We start from the raw sequence: 17,032 nt of genomic DNA on the forward strand, positions 1-17,032 counted from the left end.
CTGATATCCTTACACTATGGATATCCATAGATTCTAAAGCAGTCCCAACTCAAGCGGTTTTGTTCAAATAATGTACACTATATTACACTATATACAAAGTCTAAATGTTTGACTGTAAACACATTAAATAGATGTCTTTTTCATCTCACACACAAAGGTTTAAAAACTTGCATCGCATCTCGTCGGATATGAATAGTTCCAACACTGTACAAACTATATTACAAGTTAAAAACTGTACACATTTTTCTTCTTTTTTTTTTTTTTTTTTTTTTTTTTTTTTTTTTTTTTGGAATTTTATGTATTTTTCTTCTTTTTTTTTTTTTTTTTTTTACTTCGATAAAACATGAGGGTCTATGTGACGTAAGTAAAATTTAGTGAATGTGGATTCCCTGCTCCAATCAGCAGCTTCCATGATGTTCTTCATTGATGCACCTTTATAAAGAGCCCAAGAAGGACCAATAGCTCTTGTCGAATGAGCTTTAACAGATTTCTTTTTGTCGTTATATGCCATCTGAATGGTACTCACAATCCATGATGAAATTGTTTGACTTGAAATTGGCTTATGTGGATTACTAATTGCTAAAAACAATTTACTATCTTGTCTGTTTTCACCACTAAAATTGTCAGTGCTCTTTAAATAGTAAGTTAATGCCCTTTTAGGGTCAAGAAGCTTTTCTGCCTCAAAGGCAGGTACAAAAATCTTAGCACCAAAATGTCCAGGACGGTCTTGTTTTGACAATCCTTCTCTAATAAAATAAACTCCTCTGCTATGTACAGATATATTTCCATCTCCCAAACGTAAGGCCTGTATATCACTGCAACGCCTGAAAGTAGTGATAGCAATTAAAAATACAGTTTTCCATGTGATAAACTTGAGTTCAGCCTTTTTCATTGGTTCAAAAGGCTTTTTCTTTAACATCTCAAGTATTTTATCTAAATTCCATTCAGGAAGTAGTTTGACCCTGGGAGGCCTTGAATTGAAAACACCCTTCAATAAGCGAATAATGTATGGGTGTTGACCTACTGGTATTTTTTCGACTGGTGGTAAAACACTTGATAGCATAGATCTGTAGCCCCCAATCGTACTATACTGGAGACCACTGGTATACAGACTTGTAAGAAAATCTGCAGTTTCTGTTAAAGAGGCAGAATAGGGATCAATTTCCCTTTCACTACACCAGCCACAGAATTTTTTGAACTTACTAGAATAGTCTTTTTGAGTTCCTGTTCTCCAAGAAGCTGACATGAGTTGTCTAGTTTCTTTAGAAAAGCCTCTCTTTTTGAAAATTCTGTTGATAGAGGCCATGCAACCAGACTGAATATTTCTGAGCTTGGATGGTATATTTTTGTTCTTGGTTGATGTAGTAGATTTTTTTGAACTGGTATTTTTATGGGATAATCTGATATCATTTTTAGCAGTTCTGGGTACCAGTGTCTCCTCGGCCAATGAGGAGCTACTAGAATTAGCTGGCAATTGTACCGATTCATGTGTTGAAGCACTTTCGGTACTAGACAGATCGGAGGAAATGCATACCCGATTACATTGTCCCACGGTATGGACAGAGCATCTATTGCATATGCTTCCGGGTGTGGAAACCATGAACAAAATATTTTCACTTTGCGATTTTCCGCTGACGCAAACAAATCTATCATTGGTCTGCCTAACCTGACAAAAATTTGTTGAGCTACAGTCTCCTGAGGAGACCACTCTGTGTGTCTTATTTTTGTCTGTGATAGAAGATCTGCTAACACATTCGCTTTGCCTGCTATATGTGCTGCTTTTATCTGAATTTTGTGTTCTATTAGGAGTTTCAACAAATCCCAAGTTTTTTGACAAAGCTGAATTGATTTGGTGCCCCCCTGTTTGTTTATGTATTGTACAACAGTCGAGTTGTCGCATCGCAGAAGTACATTTTTCCCTTTCAACTGAGGAAGAAAATGTTGTATTGTTTTCAGTACAGCTTCTAACTCTAGACAATTGATATGTTGAGTTTTCTGTATATCTGACCAGGTCCCTTGGACTATCTGGGAATCCATGTGACCACCCCAACCGTTCGATGTAGAAGCATCTGTTGTTACGGTCACATGAGTTTCCCAGTGTTGTAAAGATCTGCCCTTTGTAATGTTGGCTGTATCTGACCACCAAATCAGATGAGATTTTAGATATTGTGTAATTGGAACATTCAGTTCCAGATTTTGAGAAGTGGGGCGCCAATGACTCAGCAAATAAATTTGAATTGGTCTCATATGAAGTCTTGCATAGGGAATCATCTCTATGCAAGAAGCCATAATTCCAAGTAGATGTAAAAAATCCCTGGCTGTTGCATGTTTTTTCAAGTTCATTACTTTGACTGTTTTTAGTAATTTCAACACTCTTTCTTGTGTTGGCATTACCATTCCTAAATCCAGATGGAATAATGCACCTATATATGTTATTTTCTGTGTTGGAGTTAAAGAGGATTTTTTAGATTGATTATGAAACCCAACTTTACCAGAAGATTCAACACTATCTCTCGATCCTGGACTAACATGAGAGATGATTGATTTACTAGAAACCAGTCGTCCAGGTATACTACTAGTCTGATGCCTTGTGCTCGTAAATGTGCAGCTACTACCGATACTACTTTGGTAAAAACTCGAGGAGCTGATGTTGGACCAAACGGTAGAGCTGAAAATTGTAAGCAAGGGCTGTTTTTTACACAAAACCTCAGATACTGTCTGTGTTTTTGAAATACAGGGATATGCATATATGCGTCCTTTAGATCGAGAGATATTGCCCAATCCCCTTGTTTTACTACATTCAAAACTGTTGATAGAGAGTCCATTTTGAAGTGTTGTTTTCGGAGATACCTGTTGAGGGGTTTTAAATTTATAACGGGTCTCATGTCCCCTGTTTTTTTCGGAACTAGGAAAAATGTGCTGTAGAAACCGTTTAAAATGTCCGCCTGCGGAACATATTCTACAGCGCTTTTTTCCATAAGTTCTTTTACTTCTAAATGTAAAATTTCTAAATCTTTTGCAGGAACAGAAGTTATTTTTACTCCTGTTTTTGGAGGAAACTGTTGAAATTCCAGTTTGTAGCCCTCTTTTATAATTGATAAAACCCACTGATCGTTTGTTATTTTTGTCCATTCCTTTAGAAATAGGCTTAAACGACCCCCTACAGGTATCTCTGGAAGCAACATTTGAACATGAAAGTTGCTTACCTTGATCTGATAGTCATTTCTTTTGTTGCCCCTTGGCATGAAATGGGTTGTTAAAGCGACGAAAATTGTTCGTTGTACTAGAACTCTTGTCGTCTTTATCTGGTCTTGTTACTGTACTAGTTCTTTGCACTGTACGCTGTGTATTAGACTTTGCACCTGTGAAAGTAGAACCTTGTGCATTGTCAAATTTTGGTTTCTTAGACCAATCATTCGAAAATTGATTGCCTGTAGCTTTCCTTTTCACTGAAAAAGTTTTATTCACATGTAATTCAGGCAGTAACTCTTTTAATTGTTTATTTTTGTCAACCCTGTCTTTAAGAGTTTGTTCCATATTGTCACCAATGACACCTGACTTTGTCAAAGGTAATGATACAAGTGGATGCTTAAGCTCTTTGATATCATTAAGACCTGTTTCCTCTAAAGTAGCTTTTCTACGAATTAAGTGGTGAAATGCACCAGCCCGTGCCACTTGGTCCAAAGATTTTGTAGACATTGCAAATATGTCTCTTACAAGTTGGATAGATTTGTCTAGATTAACTTCATTTTCTGACAAAGTATTTAACAAATTGCCCAAAGCTTGTTGGGTGTATGCTGTAGTAATTATCCCCATGCGTGCAGCTACCTGGCCTTGATACGCCAACTTTTCAAGGGATTTTAAACAAGGATTGTATAAATTGCTTTTCTGGCTTACTGAATAAGCTTTAGCACCATGTTTTTTCACTAATAAATCAGGTACCATATTATCTAGACTAGGTACTTCTAAAATATCACTAGTTTTCTCGTGAACAGGAAAACTGTGTCTATATTCATCATTATAGGCTGTTAACCTTTCTGGATTTTTACACCTCCAAGAACCAGATAAAATATCAATTTGACTTTTGTCAAGAATAAGACCTCCAGAGCTTGTCTCTTTTTTAGTCTTAACATCATCCCCAAATTTTAAGTGATCATTATTGTTCTCATCTGAGTCACTTTCATTACCCTTCACATATTTACTGAATCTTGATGAAGATTTTTGAGGATTATCAGTTTCACTTTTTAAAGAAGACTCATCTTCTGATAGTAAACCTATGTCATGTCTTTCTCTATGGCCTGGTGCCAAAGATACAACATCATCATTTTCCCTTTCACGAACTGAATCTGTTGGAAAATGTTCATGGTTAGAATCCTCAACAAGTCTGTGCGCTCCTGAAGAGCCACTATCTTGTTCAGATTGATTCTGACAAGGTCTCTGCTCACCTGACGTGACAGTATCCTTGTTTATATTTATACCATCGTTTGAACTAAATAAATCAAAAAAATTATCAAACCTGGTTTCTATCTGTGAGAAACGGCTTTCCCATTTCTTATTCAGTTCCTCGACCTCGTCCTTTTTCTTGGACCTACGGGAACTGGTCTTTCTCGAGGCTTTTGGCTCCGCCATTTTATCCCGAGCATCCCCTGCCACTGATGATTTTGGACTGCTGGCAGTAGAAAATACCTCGTCTTCACTGAGCGTGTGATGAACGGTAGCTTCCGTCATCCTTGCACGCATACGAAAAACTTAATTTGCAAAAACTTGTGTCTTAGACACGTTAATTCTGACGAATAAAGAAACGTGACCGCTTTGGATTTCGCCGGAAAGAATACTGAAGGGGTTCTCACGCTTGGACTGATTCACCGAGAGGTTTGAATTCTTGATCAGTCAAGCGTTTTGAGCGAGATGTGACCAAATACCGGAAAGATAATCCATAATGTAAGGATATCAGGTAAGTGTAACAAGTAATATTAAAATCTTCAAATTGTTAATCACTATTCAATCAGAACACAAACACGAGATGACTGACAGAGGCGGGCAGTAATTGACAAACGTTTATTTGCACAAACGCAAAACGTCAAATGAGCCGCATCCATCTTTCATAGAAACGAGTAAATATTCTAAAATTTCTTTATCCAATTATCTAGTTTAACACTCTCTTTTTTACATTGGCTAAGTGTCAGTGAGTGTTCAACTTGATAATGATTTGTGAACAAGAACGTACATTTCCAAGTCTAAGCCAGAAAATGACTACAGTTTAAAAAATAAAGGGCTTATTCAAATCATTTGGTAAGGAAGTTTTTGCATATAATTTATTCATTTCTGTAATATATAGTTTTCCACACTTATTTCCTTAATAAATTTATAACAATTCTGGGTAAAGAATTTCATATAATGTGTATATTCAAACATATACGAGATTTCTGTTGTTCTGAATACATGGAGAAATATCTGTTATAGTCATCAAACAAAAATCAGAGAAAAAAATATAAAATACTTGTTGGTTATCGATCAGAATTAAAAATCAAATAAATATTAAATAAATGTTGTCACATCGAAGCACTTTTTCTTGATTGCCTGTCATTAGGGACGTTCAAAACCGAATTTGAAAGGCAATGATGTTTAAGAACAATAAAATACATGATGTATTTATGATTTTGAAAGCAAGCACAAAATCGTCACAATATATGATGAAAAAAAATAAGTAGGAAATGCAAAAAGCCTAGGGTTCCTTGTATGTAAAAAAAATGACTATCTAAAAATTGGAACACATGAATTATTAGCTATATAACTCAATTTTCGGCTCTGCCTTGACACCATCTGCGAGTATGGTCTTGAGGAAACGATGATAGTCCGTCGGAAGGGGACAATAAATGGCTGACCCGTGTTAAGAGAGAGCCATATCTCTTGCACGTTAAAGACACCCTTGCAGATTTCGAAAAGAGGAGGCTAATGCCGCTACAAGGCAGCACTCGCACCCGCAAAGTAGAAAGGGATTAATATAAGTTGCAAAACTTGTTTCCCAATCTACTATAAAAAAATATGTTTAAATTATTAGTTATATATAGGTCGTGTACTAAAATTACAGGGTGAATACGTGTACTAGCACAATACAAACAAGTATATGATTGACATATATACATCATACATTCAATGTTACAAAATATTAACTTACTTTGAGCTACGGTCAACAGTACAGTTGTCTGGACTAGTATCACTAATAACATTTCAGCGCTATTATAATTCGGCATGCAGAACTTATATTATCCTGAAATAAATAAAAAAGCACTATCGTTTGCATTACTAATTTAATTCAAGATTTGTTTTAGGGAAAGTCGATATTATGTACTTACTGGTGTACATAAGATCCATCATTTGCGGTACAGGTGTACCGATTATAATTGATTTTCAGGAGCTGTTGGACTTGCTTAAGTTAGAAATGGATTTAAAAATGTACAATAGACAAAAAACAATAATATCATATCTAAACACTGTTTTGCAGTCGTATAAAACTGATATCATACTGTTACGGATCGGGGGTGTCTCAAAAGTAAAGGTATTATTATGAGGTTAACACTGATTACTATATTCTTGGTAAATTCTAATATAGATTTGTCAACTCTGGTGTCGAGCTACAAACTAAGTAATACTGGTAGAGAGGCGGGCAAAATGCTTAATACTATGGTAGCGTAGCAGGCAAAACATTAAAGGCACTGGTCTAAATATGGTAGCATAGAAACTCATTAACATTGACTTATTAAGTAATTACATGTACAACAGATAACAAGATTAATAAAGCTTCACAATTTATTATATACAAAACATTCAATACTATTCCAAGTATAAATCACATGAAAACCCAACAGAACACTTAATAAAATATACAGAGACCCCCCTTTTCGGTACGTTAATCGTTTGTCAACATCGTAGTAAACGTAGTAAAACATCTAGGTCAATTATGGTTAAGTCCATTTATTCAACGGGGATGCATACAATAGCATTGCGTCGACTGCGGCATTTTTGGTTTACCTTGGTAAGTTCCTTGGTATTAGGAGTGACTGCCCTGGTAGCGGGACACAGTCTATCTGAAGACTGTTGTGCACTCGCTTTTATATCTCTGTCCCATCGAATTCTCGTGCCCCTATGGAGATGGTAGGCAAATTACGTTATGCTGATTGGATGCTGATCTCAGGTCATTAGGTCACTGACGTCAATAAACATTGTGATGCAAAAAGCGGCGATCGGAATGTTGACATTCTGTCGAGTCGGGAAATGGACAAACGGGACTTATCTAAGCATACTCTTAGCATGTATGGGCCCCGGTTGCAATAGTCATGCCTTGCGCTAATAAAATTACAAGGTTATAAAGCGGGAACGTGTGAAATAAGGATAAACAGAAGGTGGGAACAGTCATTCAGTCAAGGGACCCCCCCCATGGTCAAACAATGAAGACGAACTCTATACTATTATTTCCAGTGACCTTACTAACAATATTTACATACAATAACAATATATAAGTATACACAATGTTCATCAAATGTCTTTGTATACGCGTTGGCTAACATTAAACGACGAATGCGAAAATAGAAATGAGTGTTTACTGAGTAGCCCGATACAGTCGTATGTACAAACCTAAAGCTTATACCCTTAACCGTAACAATACCACTAAATAAAACCTAATGCCGGTGAAACATGTCAAATGATAATTAACATGAAAAAGACGACATACTACATGTACCATGTGTAGAGAAATCGATCATATAAAGAAAATCAGTATAGATTTTAACTGAAACCGGTCATTTATTTGTACACCGACTCTGCAATATTGTTACACCTAAGTTCTATTTTTCTACTTCATAGTTTCTATTTCTGAAACACATGGAAATTGAATAGATCATTTGTTACAAGTAACAATAGATTTTGACCACAGGGTGTGACGAGCGGGATTTATGGAAAACCCTGTTTTTTCATACCGAAAACATAGTCTATTGTTATTCATAACAATAGAAATTGATTATTTCTTAAATTTAATAGCCTGAACATAAGAAATTACTAATAGTGTTCACTACAAGTAGTTTCAAGATATTGAAAAAACACATTTTAGGAAATTCGAATAGCGAACAAATATTTAGCATTTTTTTGGAATACAAAATACTTTTAAGACTCCTTTACTTGAAGGTAACATAATTGATCCCAGTCATATGTCTCTATTCTAAGTCTAAAATCGATGCCACTGCTGGAGGACGTTTCGTCCCCGAGGGTATCACCAGCCCAGTAGTCAACACTTCGGTGTTGTCATGAATATCAATAATGTGATCATTTTTATAAATTTCCTGTTTACAAAACTTAGTTTTTCGAAAAACTAAGGATTTTCTTATCCCAGGCATAGATTCCCTTAGCCGTTTTTTGCACAACTTTTTGGAATTTTGAATCCTCAACATTTGCTCAATGCTCTTCAACTTTGTACTTGCTTGGCTTTATAAATATTTTGATATGAGCGTCACTGATGAGTCTTACGTAGACGAAACGCGCGTCTGGTGTACTAAATTATAATCCTGGTACCTTTGATAACTATTGATCTTACACAAAACGGCGATTCTAACTTGGCAATCCAGGGAGGGGGCCGGGGGTTGGAACCCCCCTTTTTTAATAATCAATGCATTTAAATGAGGACATATGGTTGAAAACCCCCTATCTCCTGAGTTGGGAACCCCCTTTAAAAATGGCTCAATCCGCCCCTGGTTGCACACTAAACGGTAGTTCCTAAATATATGTTTCTTTTCACAATTTTATAACATATATTTTAAAAAGCCATATTTTGAGATGCTACAAAATCCTTGTTATTTTTTCAAAATATTTGACCAGCATAGGGACCCTTCATTTTATTTCCTTCTGTTTAGTTCTTTTATTTATATACTATAAATTTATAACAATCTTTTAATATTTTTTATTTTGAAATAGAGTAGCGAATATCCTTTGATGTAAAAACATCTTGTTTAAGAATTAAAATTTTGAAGACAATTAGCTTTTAGAATTTAAATATATAAAAATTTTAACACCTATTTATCAAAAAATTGTTAATTTGCATCTTTTACACGCTCTTGAAAAGAAATTTTAAAACTTTTCCATGTTAAATGCATAAATGATTTGATTTTCAAATCTTTACCTTTTAGCGAATGTTCTTTTCTTAAAGTTTTACCAAGTATTCTGCTGAAATTGTTGTACCGTTACAGACAATTTGCTTTTATCTGTGAAAAAAGCTACAATTTTTTAAGAAAAAAAAGTAACATTAATAACAGCGATAACACAAAATAGGACACTTGTGTGTTTGTAATAAAAAAAATACCAATATATGTAGTGACAACAATCCGAACAAGGAGTGGACATTATCCACTAATAAATCTTTATCAACGCGAAATAATCCCTTTGGTGCGATTCAGCTGGCCCCTTAAGAAATATGTTCTAGTTCAGTGAATGTTGACGTCATACTAAAATATCGTTATGACTTTATTTAATGCAATAACATTTAAGCCAAGTTAGCTTAACTAGCAAAATTTTGTCTCACTATACCTACAGTATAATCAAAAGTTTGTAAATGGTATACAATGATTACGTTTAGCATACCATTACACGTAGTCAAAAGTTTTTTAAAAAGCGATTGTGAATACAGTTTTGTAATTAACGAAGAAGTTAACATGGTATCGATTCGGCTTTTTTAAATGTAAAAAATGACAAAAAAATTAATCTTTATACGGTATTTATTTTCTAGTATTAAAAAACTGGTAAAGCGTTTTTTAACACATTATGTTGGACAATTTTCATCCACAGGCTTACCATTCTACGAAGTTTTAAGAAAGCGTCCAATAACTGCATGCATGAAGTAAACTGTTGACATTTTTTATTTAGACATATTGTATTTACTTTTACATGTAGCTAAAAGAATCAAACACAAGTTATTACAACTAAGATAGTATTCTCCTAAATATAATATGTCAGAATTTATAAGCATAAAGACACGCAACAGCATAATTACACAATTATAAATCTACACAAATAGGTAGAAAATTCCCCAAATAGATAACAATCCTACGTCATAAAAAATATTCTCCAACATACTAAACCATTTATATTCATACGGAAGAACAAAAGATATATAAGGGTTAAATCGTTCACTTTCTTTTTTCTCTAAGGAAACATTGAGATTAAGTCTATATTTATTTTATCGATTTATCAAACAGCTAGATCTAAAGACGGGACAAGGTTAGTTTACGAAAAAAAAAATGAACTCTAATTTCAGCATAAAACGGGCTCAGACATGTCCTAATGACATTTTATAGCTTTGATAATTTATATTATTGATTATAAGTTTCGTGCACAGAGTATTTGACTTACATTCTCCAACATGATAGTGTAATGGGCTCTGGGTTGAGGGAAATTTTCACGTCGGGAAATTTTTCATTTCTATATACTAATCGATTTCCTTCTAACTTATAGTATTGCGGAAATATTGTTTCAATGTACGAAATGATATTTTTGGGTCAGTGTTAATTGAGAGATTGCATATACATAGTTGATTCAGCAGGTGGTATAAGTGTTCGTTAATAATAAGTAGCATGTCCATGACTAATATTGTAGAATAACTAAAGTTTTCATCGGTTTCTTCTATCAAACAAAGTTTCCGAGCCTTTTTCAAAAATAAGATTGCATTGTTGCAATAACAAAAGAGACGAGTTGTTACTTTTCTTTGAAGTTCTTTTTTAATGGTGAAGAATTTGCGACAACACAGTTATCTCATACTTTACAACCATACTCTAGTTATAGTCGTCTGCCAGTTAAATATAGTCAATTTAAATTTAAAAGAATAAGATTATATCTAAACTTATGTAATAAACATAGCCGTGTAGATATGTTTTTGATTTTTTCAAGAACAAGATTGTTCCATTTATTATCAACACTCAAAGTCATTCACAAGTGGTCATCGACAATGCTAATAACTTGGTAATGAAGTCGAAAGAAAAGTTTTCTGTGCGTTAGATATACTACGTCTGTCTTTTTGTATTTAATGACAATAACCAAGTTTTAGACCAGTTATATATGAAGAATAACTCATTTTGAATATGTGCATGTGTTAATTATGGATATAAAACGTACCTTTTGCTGTGACTTCTTTGTATATAAGTATTGCTTTTTATGTATATTTCGTAGTGTAGCCCTTTCGTAGTGTAGTGAACTTGTATCTCTGTATTTGTTTATCTCCTTATTTTCATATTGTCTTTATATCAAAATGTAATGATGACAAACAATGGAAAATACAAATAAAAGAGCCTCCTATTTGAGAAATCGTACAATTTGTTCATCTTTTAATAGAAATCTAACATCAAAGGATGCATTTTTTTTATAAGGCTGGCCTCAATAAAAATCTATTTCCTATGGGTTTAGATCACAAATATACAACTGACGGGTAACATTATTAATTCAACTTACCTGTTCAATATCTACCGATGTGTAAAAACAGGAAGCTTTAAAATGATAATTATATATACACACTAGCAGGTAGTTGTTAGTTACAAATTAACTTTTGATATATGTATGCAATATTTTTATTTAACTCTCATGAATTAAGAACAAAAGGAATTATCTTTATCTTCCGATGAATACAAACCTTTCAAAAACATACATGGATATACCCTTATGTCTCAATAAATGATGATGAATTACACGGTGAAGAACAACGTACCTTATTATAGAAATGTCTCTAAACAATGCATACATGTATGCGGATGTAATTTTCTTTTTAGTTTTTCCATGTAATTTTAACTCAAAATGGACAACATATCATAATTGAAACTATTGAAGCATAGATTTGTATTCAACATTTCAAAATAGGTAGGTGTGCTAAACTAAAATTAAATTGCCTTCATTAAACATTCAGTTTGCGAATTTCACTAACTATATTCAACCTGTTACGACATTATTATAGAAAGCATATTGAGATATAACGTCATCATTGTTAGAAAGATGTTACATAAAAATAACAATACATTATATTTCTAAAACAACATTTAAGTTAATAAATGAATCTATGAATTTTTAGGATATATTTTAGAACTTTTAATGAATAGAAATGGTGATTTCTTTTTTTCGACAATTGCCTCTATTTATTAAAATACAGAATTTCGAATAACAAGTTGAGTATATGTAATAATGTGTATCATTATGGAATATCAATGGGTGCAAAACCTGCATATTGATTAATTGGTTGTAAATATTAATCGCCACCTTCATAACTTGTTTCTCATATCTTGTGGGTAATGACTTTATTGATGTCGGTAAAGAACCACTGAGGTTGGATGGGAACACTTAGAATCCTAGTCATTTAAGATAGAAGTTCAACGGTTTTTAAACTCCCAACCTTAGTATCTAGAGACTAGAGATCACTTAATGAATTTGAAAATGTGTATAATCGACTATCTGAACGAATATCAAGCTGTTCAAGAGAATACTGGAAGTTCCAATTTTCAAACTCAAAGCATTGAATTTTCAGAAACCGAAAAGCAAACTAATTAAATCAAAACAGAAAAACTAATGAATTAAAAGTTGTGCAACTTAATGTATGATTCTTTGTTTCAAAAAAGAAGAATGACCAACATACTTTGTAAAGAATCACTCTGATTCAAATAAAAAATTCTCTGAAACAAACATTATCAAGATTCTTAGTTTCTTGATTGACAACATGTTTGATACGTTTGGAGGACATGTTTTTCAATAGACTGTCGGCATTCCAAAGGGAACCAATGGTGTCAATCGATCTTCTTGCAGACTTTTTTTTTTATGAGGCTGACTTCTTACAGGAACTGTTTAGGCAGAAAGATAAAAAGTTAGCAATTGCATCTAACTTTACTTTCCGCTATATATATGATGTTTTGTCACTCAATAATTAAACATTTGGTGACTATGTTGAACGCACCTGTCCCATTGAAGTAGAGGATACAACAGATACAACTTCATATCTTAAATTACATCTAGAAATTGACAATGAGGGTCGGTTGAAAACAAATTTTACGACAAAAGAAATGATTTCAGCTTCCCAATTGTGAAATTTACTTTTCTATGAAGCAATAGTCTAGCAATGCTTGCATAGAGTATATATCTCCCAATTAATACGATATTTCCGGGTTTGTATTTCCTATCATTAAAATTATAAAAAATAAAGGAAATAGTGAAAACGTCAGATTAACACTACACTACAAACCAGTAAAAATCTAAAATAGCCTATATCTGTACTCATCTGTATTGATCTTTACTCGACTAGTCTGAATTGTCATTTATCTCAACTCAATTTGTTATCTTCGGCTTTCTACATGAAGTAAGTAAAACAAATAATTTAATTTACAGGTCAATATATAACGCTTTACTGCGTTAATTTCCTTAATTTCTATATTACATATGTGAGTTATGTTTTAGAAAAATTAAAATGGCGCTTTATGTTCTTTCTGTGTATTCTTAAATTGTACTTTGCAAAAAAATAACATGTTATTAAAAATATCAATATTCTGTGAACAATTTTAAGGCTTGTTGTGTTAGCTTTTCACTATTCTCAGCGTTCGCATTAACATGAAATCCTTCTAATAAACTTGCAAATTTCTTTTCGTTTACTGCTGGGCGTCCTCCGTGATTGTTATACATGTATGTGACGTCATGACGTCATTAATCTAAATTTAGTAACGGATTTCTTATATTGAACGCCAATACACAAATAAATAAAGTAACGGATTTCTTATATTGAACACTAATATACAAATAAATAGAAAAATAGCGTCAATATACGTATAAATAGAAACAAGGCTTCAGATATGTAACAGGGGATCGTCATATCCAATGAAAACAATAGAATGCTACACCATATGTCATATTGTTTAATTATGTTAATTATCCTGTTCTTTTATGCTTTTGTTTTGACAATGACGTCAGCTCTATAGAACGATATTGATTTACCCCTTGGCATCTCTATCCTCTATTTAAACAATCGTACTAAATGTAAGGAGAAAGTGTCAATTTCAACGGAACATATTTCCCTTACAGGGACACATTTTGAGAGTTGCTGATTCAACATTATTTGTTAAACTTTGCATTGGATGAAGAATTCAAAACAGATAACCATAGCTGTGTTTGGCAAGTACATTTATGTGTACCTTATACATATATTATACAGTTAACATACATGTACACGTACATGAAATATCTCCAAATATCGTTTTTAAATAGAAACACAAAATATATGGCGTATTCATCCATGACACAAGAGAGTTAACATGTATTTTCATTTTTCCTTGGTGACAAAGTTGTTCGTTCTTTTAATGATTAAGTTTTTGATAATAATAATTTTTTGACTGTTGCATCCACATGTTACATTTTTACTTTAATGTCTGTTTATGTTGTCACCCATCCCTCCAATGCAATTGTATTCGACTGTCATACACATGAGAGTTTAGCTAGCTAGAAAACTTAGTTTAATCCACCATTTTGTACACAAATATATACCTGTATCCAGTCAGGAATATGGCTTTTACACGTTCATTGTGTTTGAGCTGTTGATTTGGTCATTTGTTAGGACACTTTGTGACGGCGTGCACAAAGCTGAGTCCACAAACGTAACGTCTTCAAAGTACTAAAATCATTTACGACGTCAGCATTTTCCCCCAGAAAATAAGCGCGTAACAAAAACACTGGACACTTAGTCTATCACCTAACTTTAAATATTTACGTTCAACATATTTCTTTTTTCTCTCGAACAAAAAAGTGCAGCTGATGCACATTCTGGAAATATAGATAAATATGTGCTCAGAGCAGAGAAATGGAAATGATTAGCGATTATGTCGTGGACCCCTTTCAGAAAATAGCGCTAAAACGTAATTTCTTTAGATTGTAACATAATAGCTGGACATTAAAACAAATCAGGTGTTCAGTCTGGACTATCGAATCATTCATATTTTGCAGATAATTTTAAACCTCTGGTTATGCACATTTGGAATACCAAGTTATTTTGAAAATAAAAAGATTGCAATTACACATTTTTCATACCGATTCTTCCATTTCGATTATTAGTCCTTCCAAATTACTACTTCTTACACATTACAAAGATCATTTCAGATTTATCTACCATGATCTTTTTTGATTTTTTTTGCTATGAATTTAGTGTGATGTCCGAGTCCGAGTCCGAACAGTTCTATTATACGAAAATGCAGGAAAATATGTTGAATTTGTATAATTTTGGGTCAAAAACTCTTATTTATGCTTATTTAATGTTACAAGTTACACCGTATTTTTTGCCGTTTTCTATATGTCCGTTTCATGCTTTATAAATTAAATTTTAATTTACCTTATTAGTAATATGGATTTAAATGGCATGCATTCATCATTTTCTCATAAAAAAAATCTTATTCTTATTCTTATTCAGAAATATTTTAAACACGGTTGTATAAAACTTTTTAAAACGTGCATTTTACAGTTGCCGTCATCTTTGTGCACGCCGTCTTAGTTTTAAAGTTGCTAAGTTCGATATTTTTTTCAGAAAATGTACAGGAAAAACACAAGGAAACAGCGGTTGAATTGCTGTTTTTCATTTTAAGTCGCAATGAGGCCACCAAAAATGCATGTCTTATAGATTTTTGTATAATTTCCTAGTTTGCATAATCATGTAAATCTTTCAATTTCAAACCACATTCATAAACTAGTATGATGAATAGTAAACAACATCGTCAATGTTTGGTTTAATCTAAAAGCGCCAATAAATATAATTGATATTTCTAATTTACCTTGGATATATATACTTTTTTGAAATACAATATTCCGAAGAATATTCACTGGACAATAGCTCCACTTCTTGTGTCTAACTATGAAAGACCATGAATTTTAACAACCGAAAACTACAGATTTGTAAAGAAGTGTCTAATCATGATAATACTTCAGTTATCTAGATACCTTTCCGTTTGATTTCAATAGTATCATCATTGACAGAAAATAATGATAAGTACACTAATAAGTAGATGAGGTATGATTTCAAATAAGACAACCATCCACAAAAATTCAAATAAAGTGGATGTTACCAAATAATGGCAACCGCACAACCTTTAGAAATGAGATAAAAATAGGTCTTTCAACTTTTCTCTGGAAAGTTATTTTGTTTTTGTTCTCAATTGTTTGTTTCTTCCACTTTATTTGTTTCTTTGATGCAGCTTTTGTTTCTTAATGAATCGATCCGAAATTTGGTGTATGATAACGAGCACGATCGGTGACTCTCCTTTTAAAACATATCATATTCTATCGAACAATTTCCCCTCTCGAAGTTATTACCTCGAACAATGTTTTTCATATTATAATGTTTCTGTATAAAGCCACATCGTTTAACTACATTTAGACACATTTAAAATAAGCCATTATATTATACATGTATATTGCATTTAAAGAGTGTTTTTGTTTTAGGTAAAGCTATTACATGTATTATTAGTATTTAAAAAAATTAATTTCGTCACTATTATTTTAAATTCTTATTGGTTTAGAGTTGGTTTTTAAGAAGTTTTTGGTTCTTTGCCATGGTGTTGTCAGTTTTTTAAGCGACTTAGGAAACCCTAATGCCCCTTTTGGAATATTATACCTATATCTTGGTGGGGCCTGTTCCACATCAATAGCTCGCCATTGATTGTCTTCAGTTATATTCTAATGTGTTTTTGTCATTTATTGAATTTAGTGATGAATAAAGAACTTTAGTAGTGCTTTTCAGGTCAAATGAAAAGATATATATCATTATCATATAGTGTAAAATTATTTTAAGTTAATTAAGGAATGACTTTAAAATAAAAATTGCTCTTTGAAAACATAACATGGAAAAACACTGAATAACCCGCGAAACTTGTTATTTTTAAGTGTGTACAACATTTATGTTTCTTTTCGACAGAAAACACATTACAGTCATTTCTTATAATTTAACTATAACCTCAATGTTAAGCAGGAGCAAATCGTTAATGATGTC

The 17,032-nt window shown here is 32.9% G+C and overlaps 2 protein-coding genes across 4 annotated transcripts in view; both read right to left on the bottom strand.

The window, feature by feature from the left end:
- Window positions 1–17,032, bottom strand: part of LOC139489619 (multiple epidermal growth factor-like domains protein 10) — a 297,206-nt gene that overhangs the window by 174,202 nt on the left and 105,972 nt on the right. The window lies entirely within an intron of this gene.
- LOC139489632 (uncharacterized) lies at window positions 690–4,971 on the bottom strand. The gene is made up of 2 exons (XM_071276258.1): window positions 3,207–4,971; window positions 690–824 (listed from the first exon to the last, which is right to left on the bottom strand). The coding sequence occupies exon 1, from the start codon at window positions 4,738–4,740 to the stop codon at window positions 3,220–3,222; it is 1,521 nt and encodes a 506-aa protein (XP_071132359.1). The 5' UTR covers window positions 4,741–4,971; the 3' UTR covers window positions 690–824; window positions 3,207–3,219.

The sequence above is a fragment of the Mytilus edulis genome, chromosome 1 (genome assembly GCF_963676685.1).
Source record: "Mytilus edulis chromosome 1, xbMytEdul2.2, whole genome shotgun sequence".
NCBI lineage: Eukaryota > Metazoa > Mollusca > Bivalvia > Mytilida > Mytilidae > Mytilus > Mytilus edulis.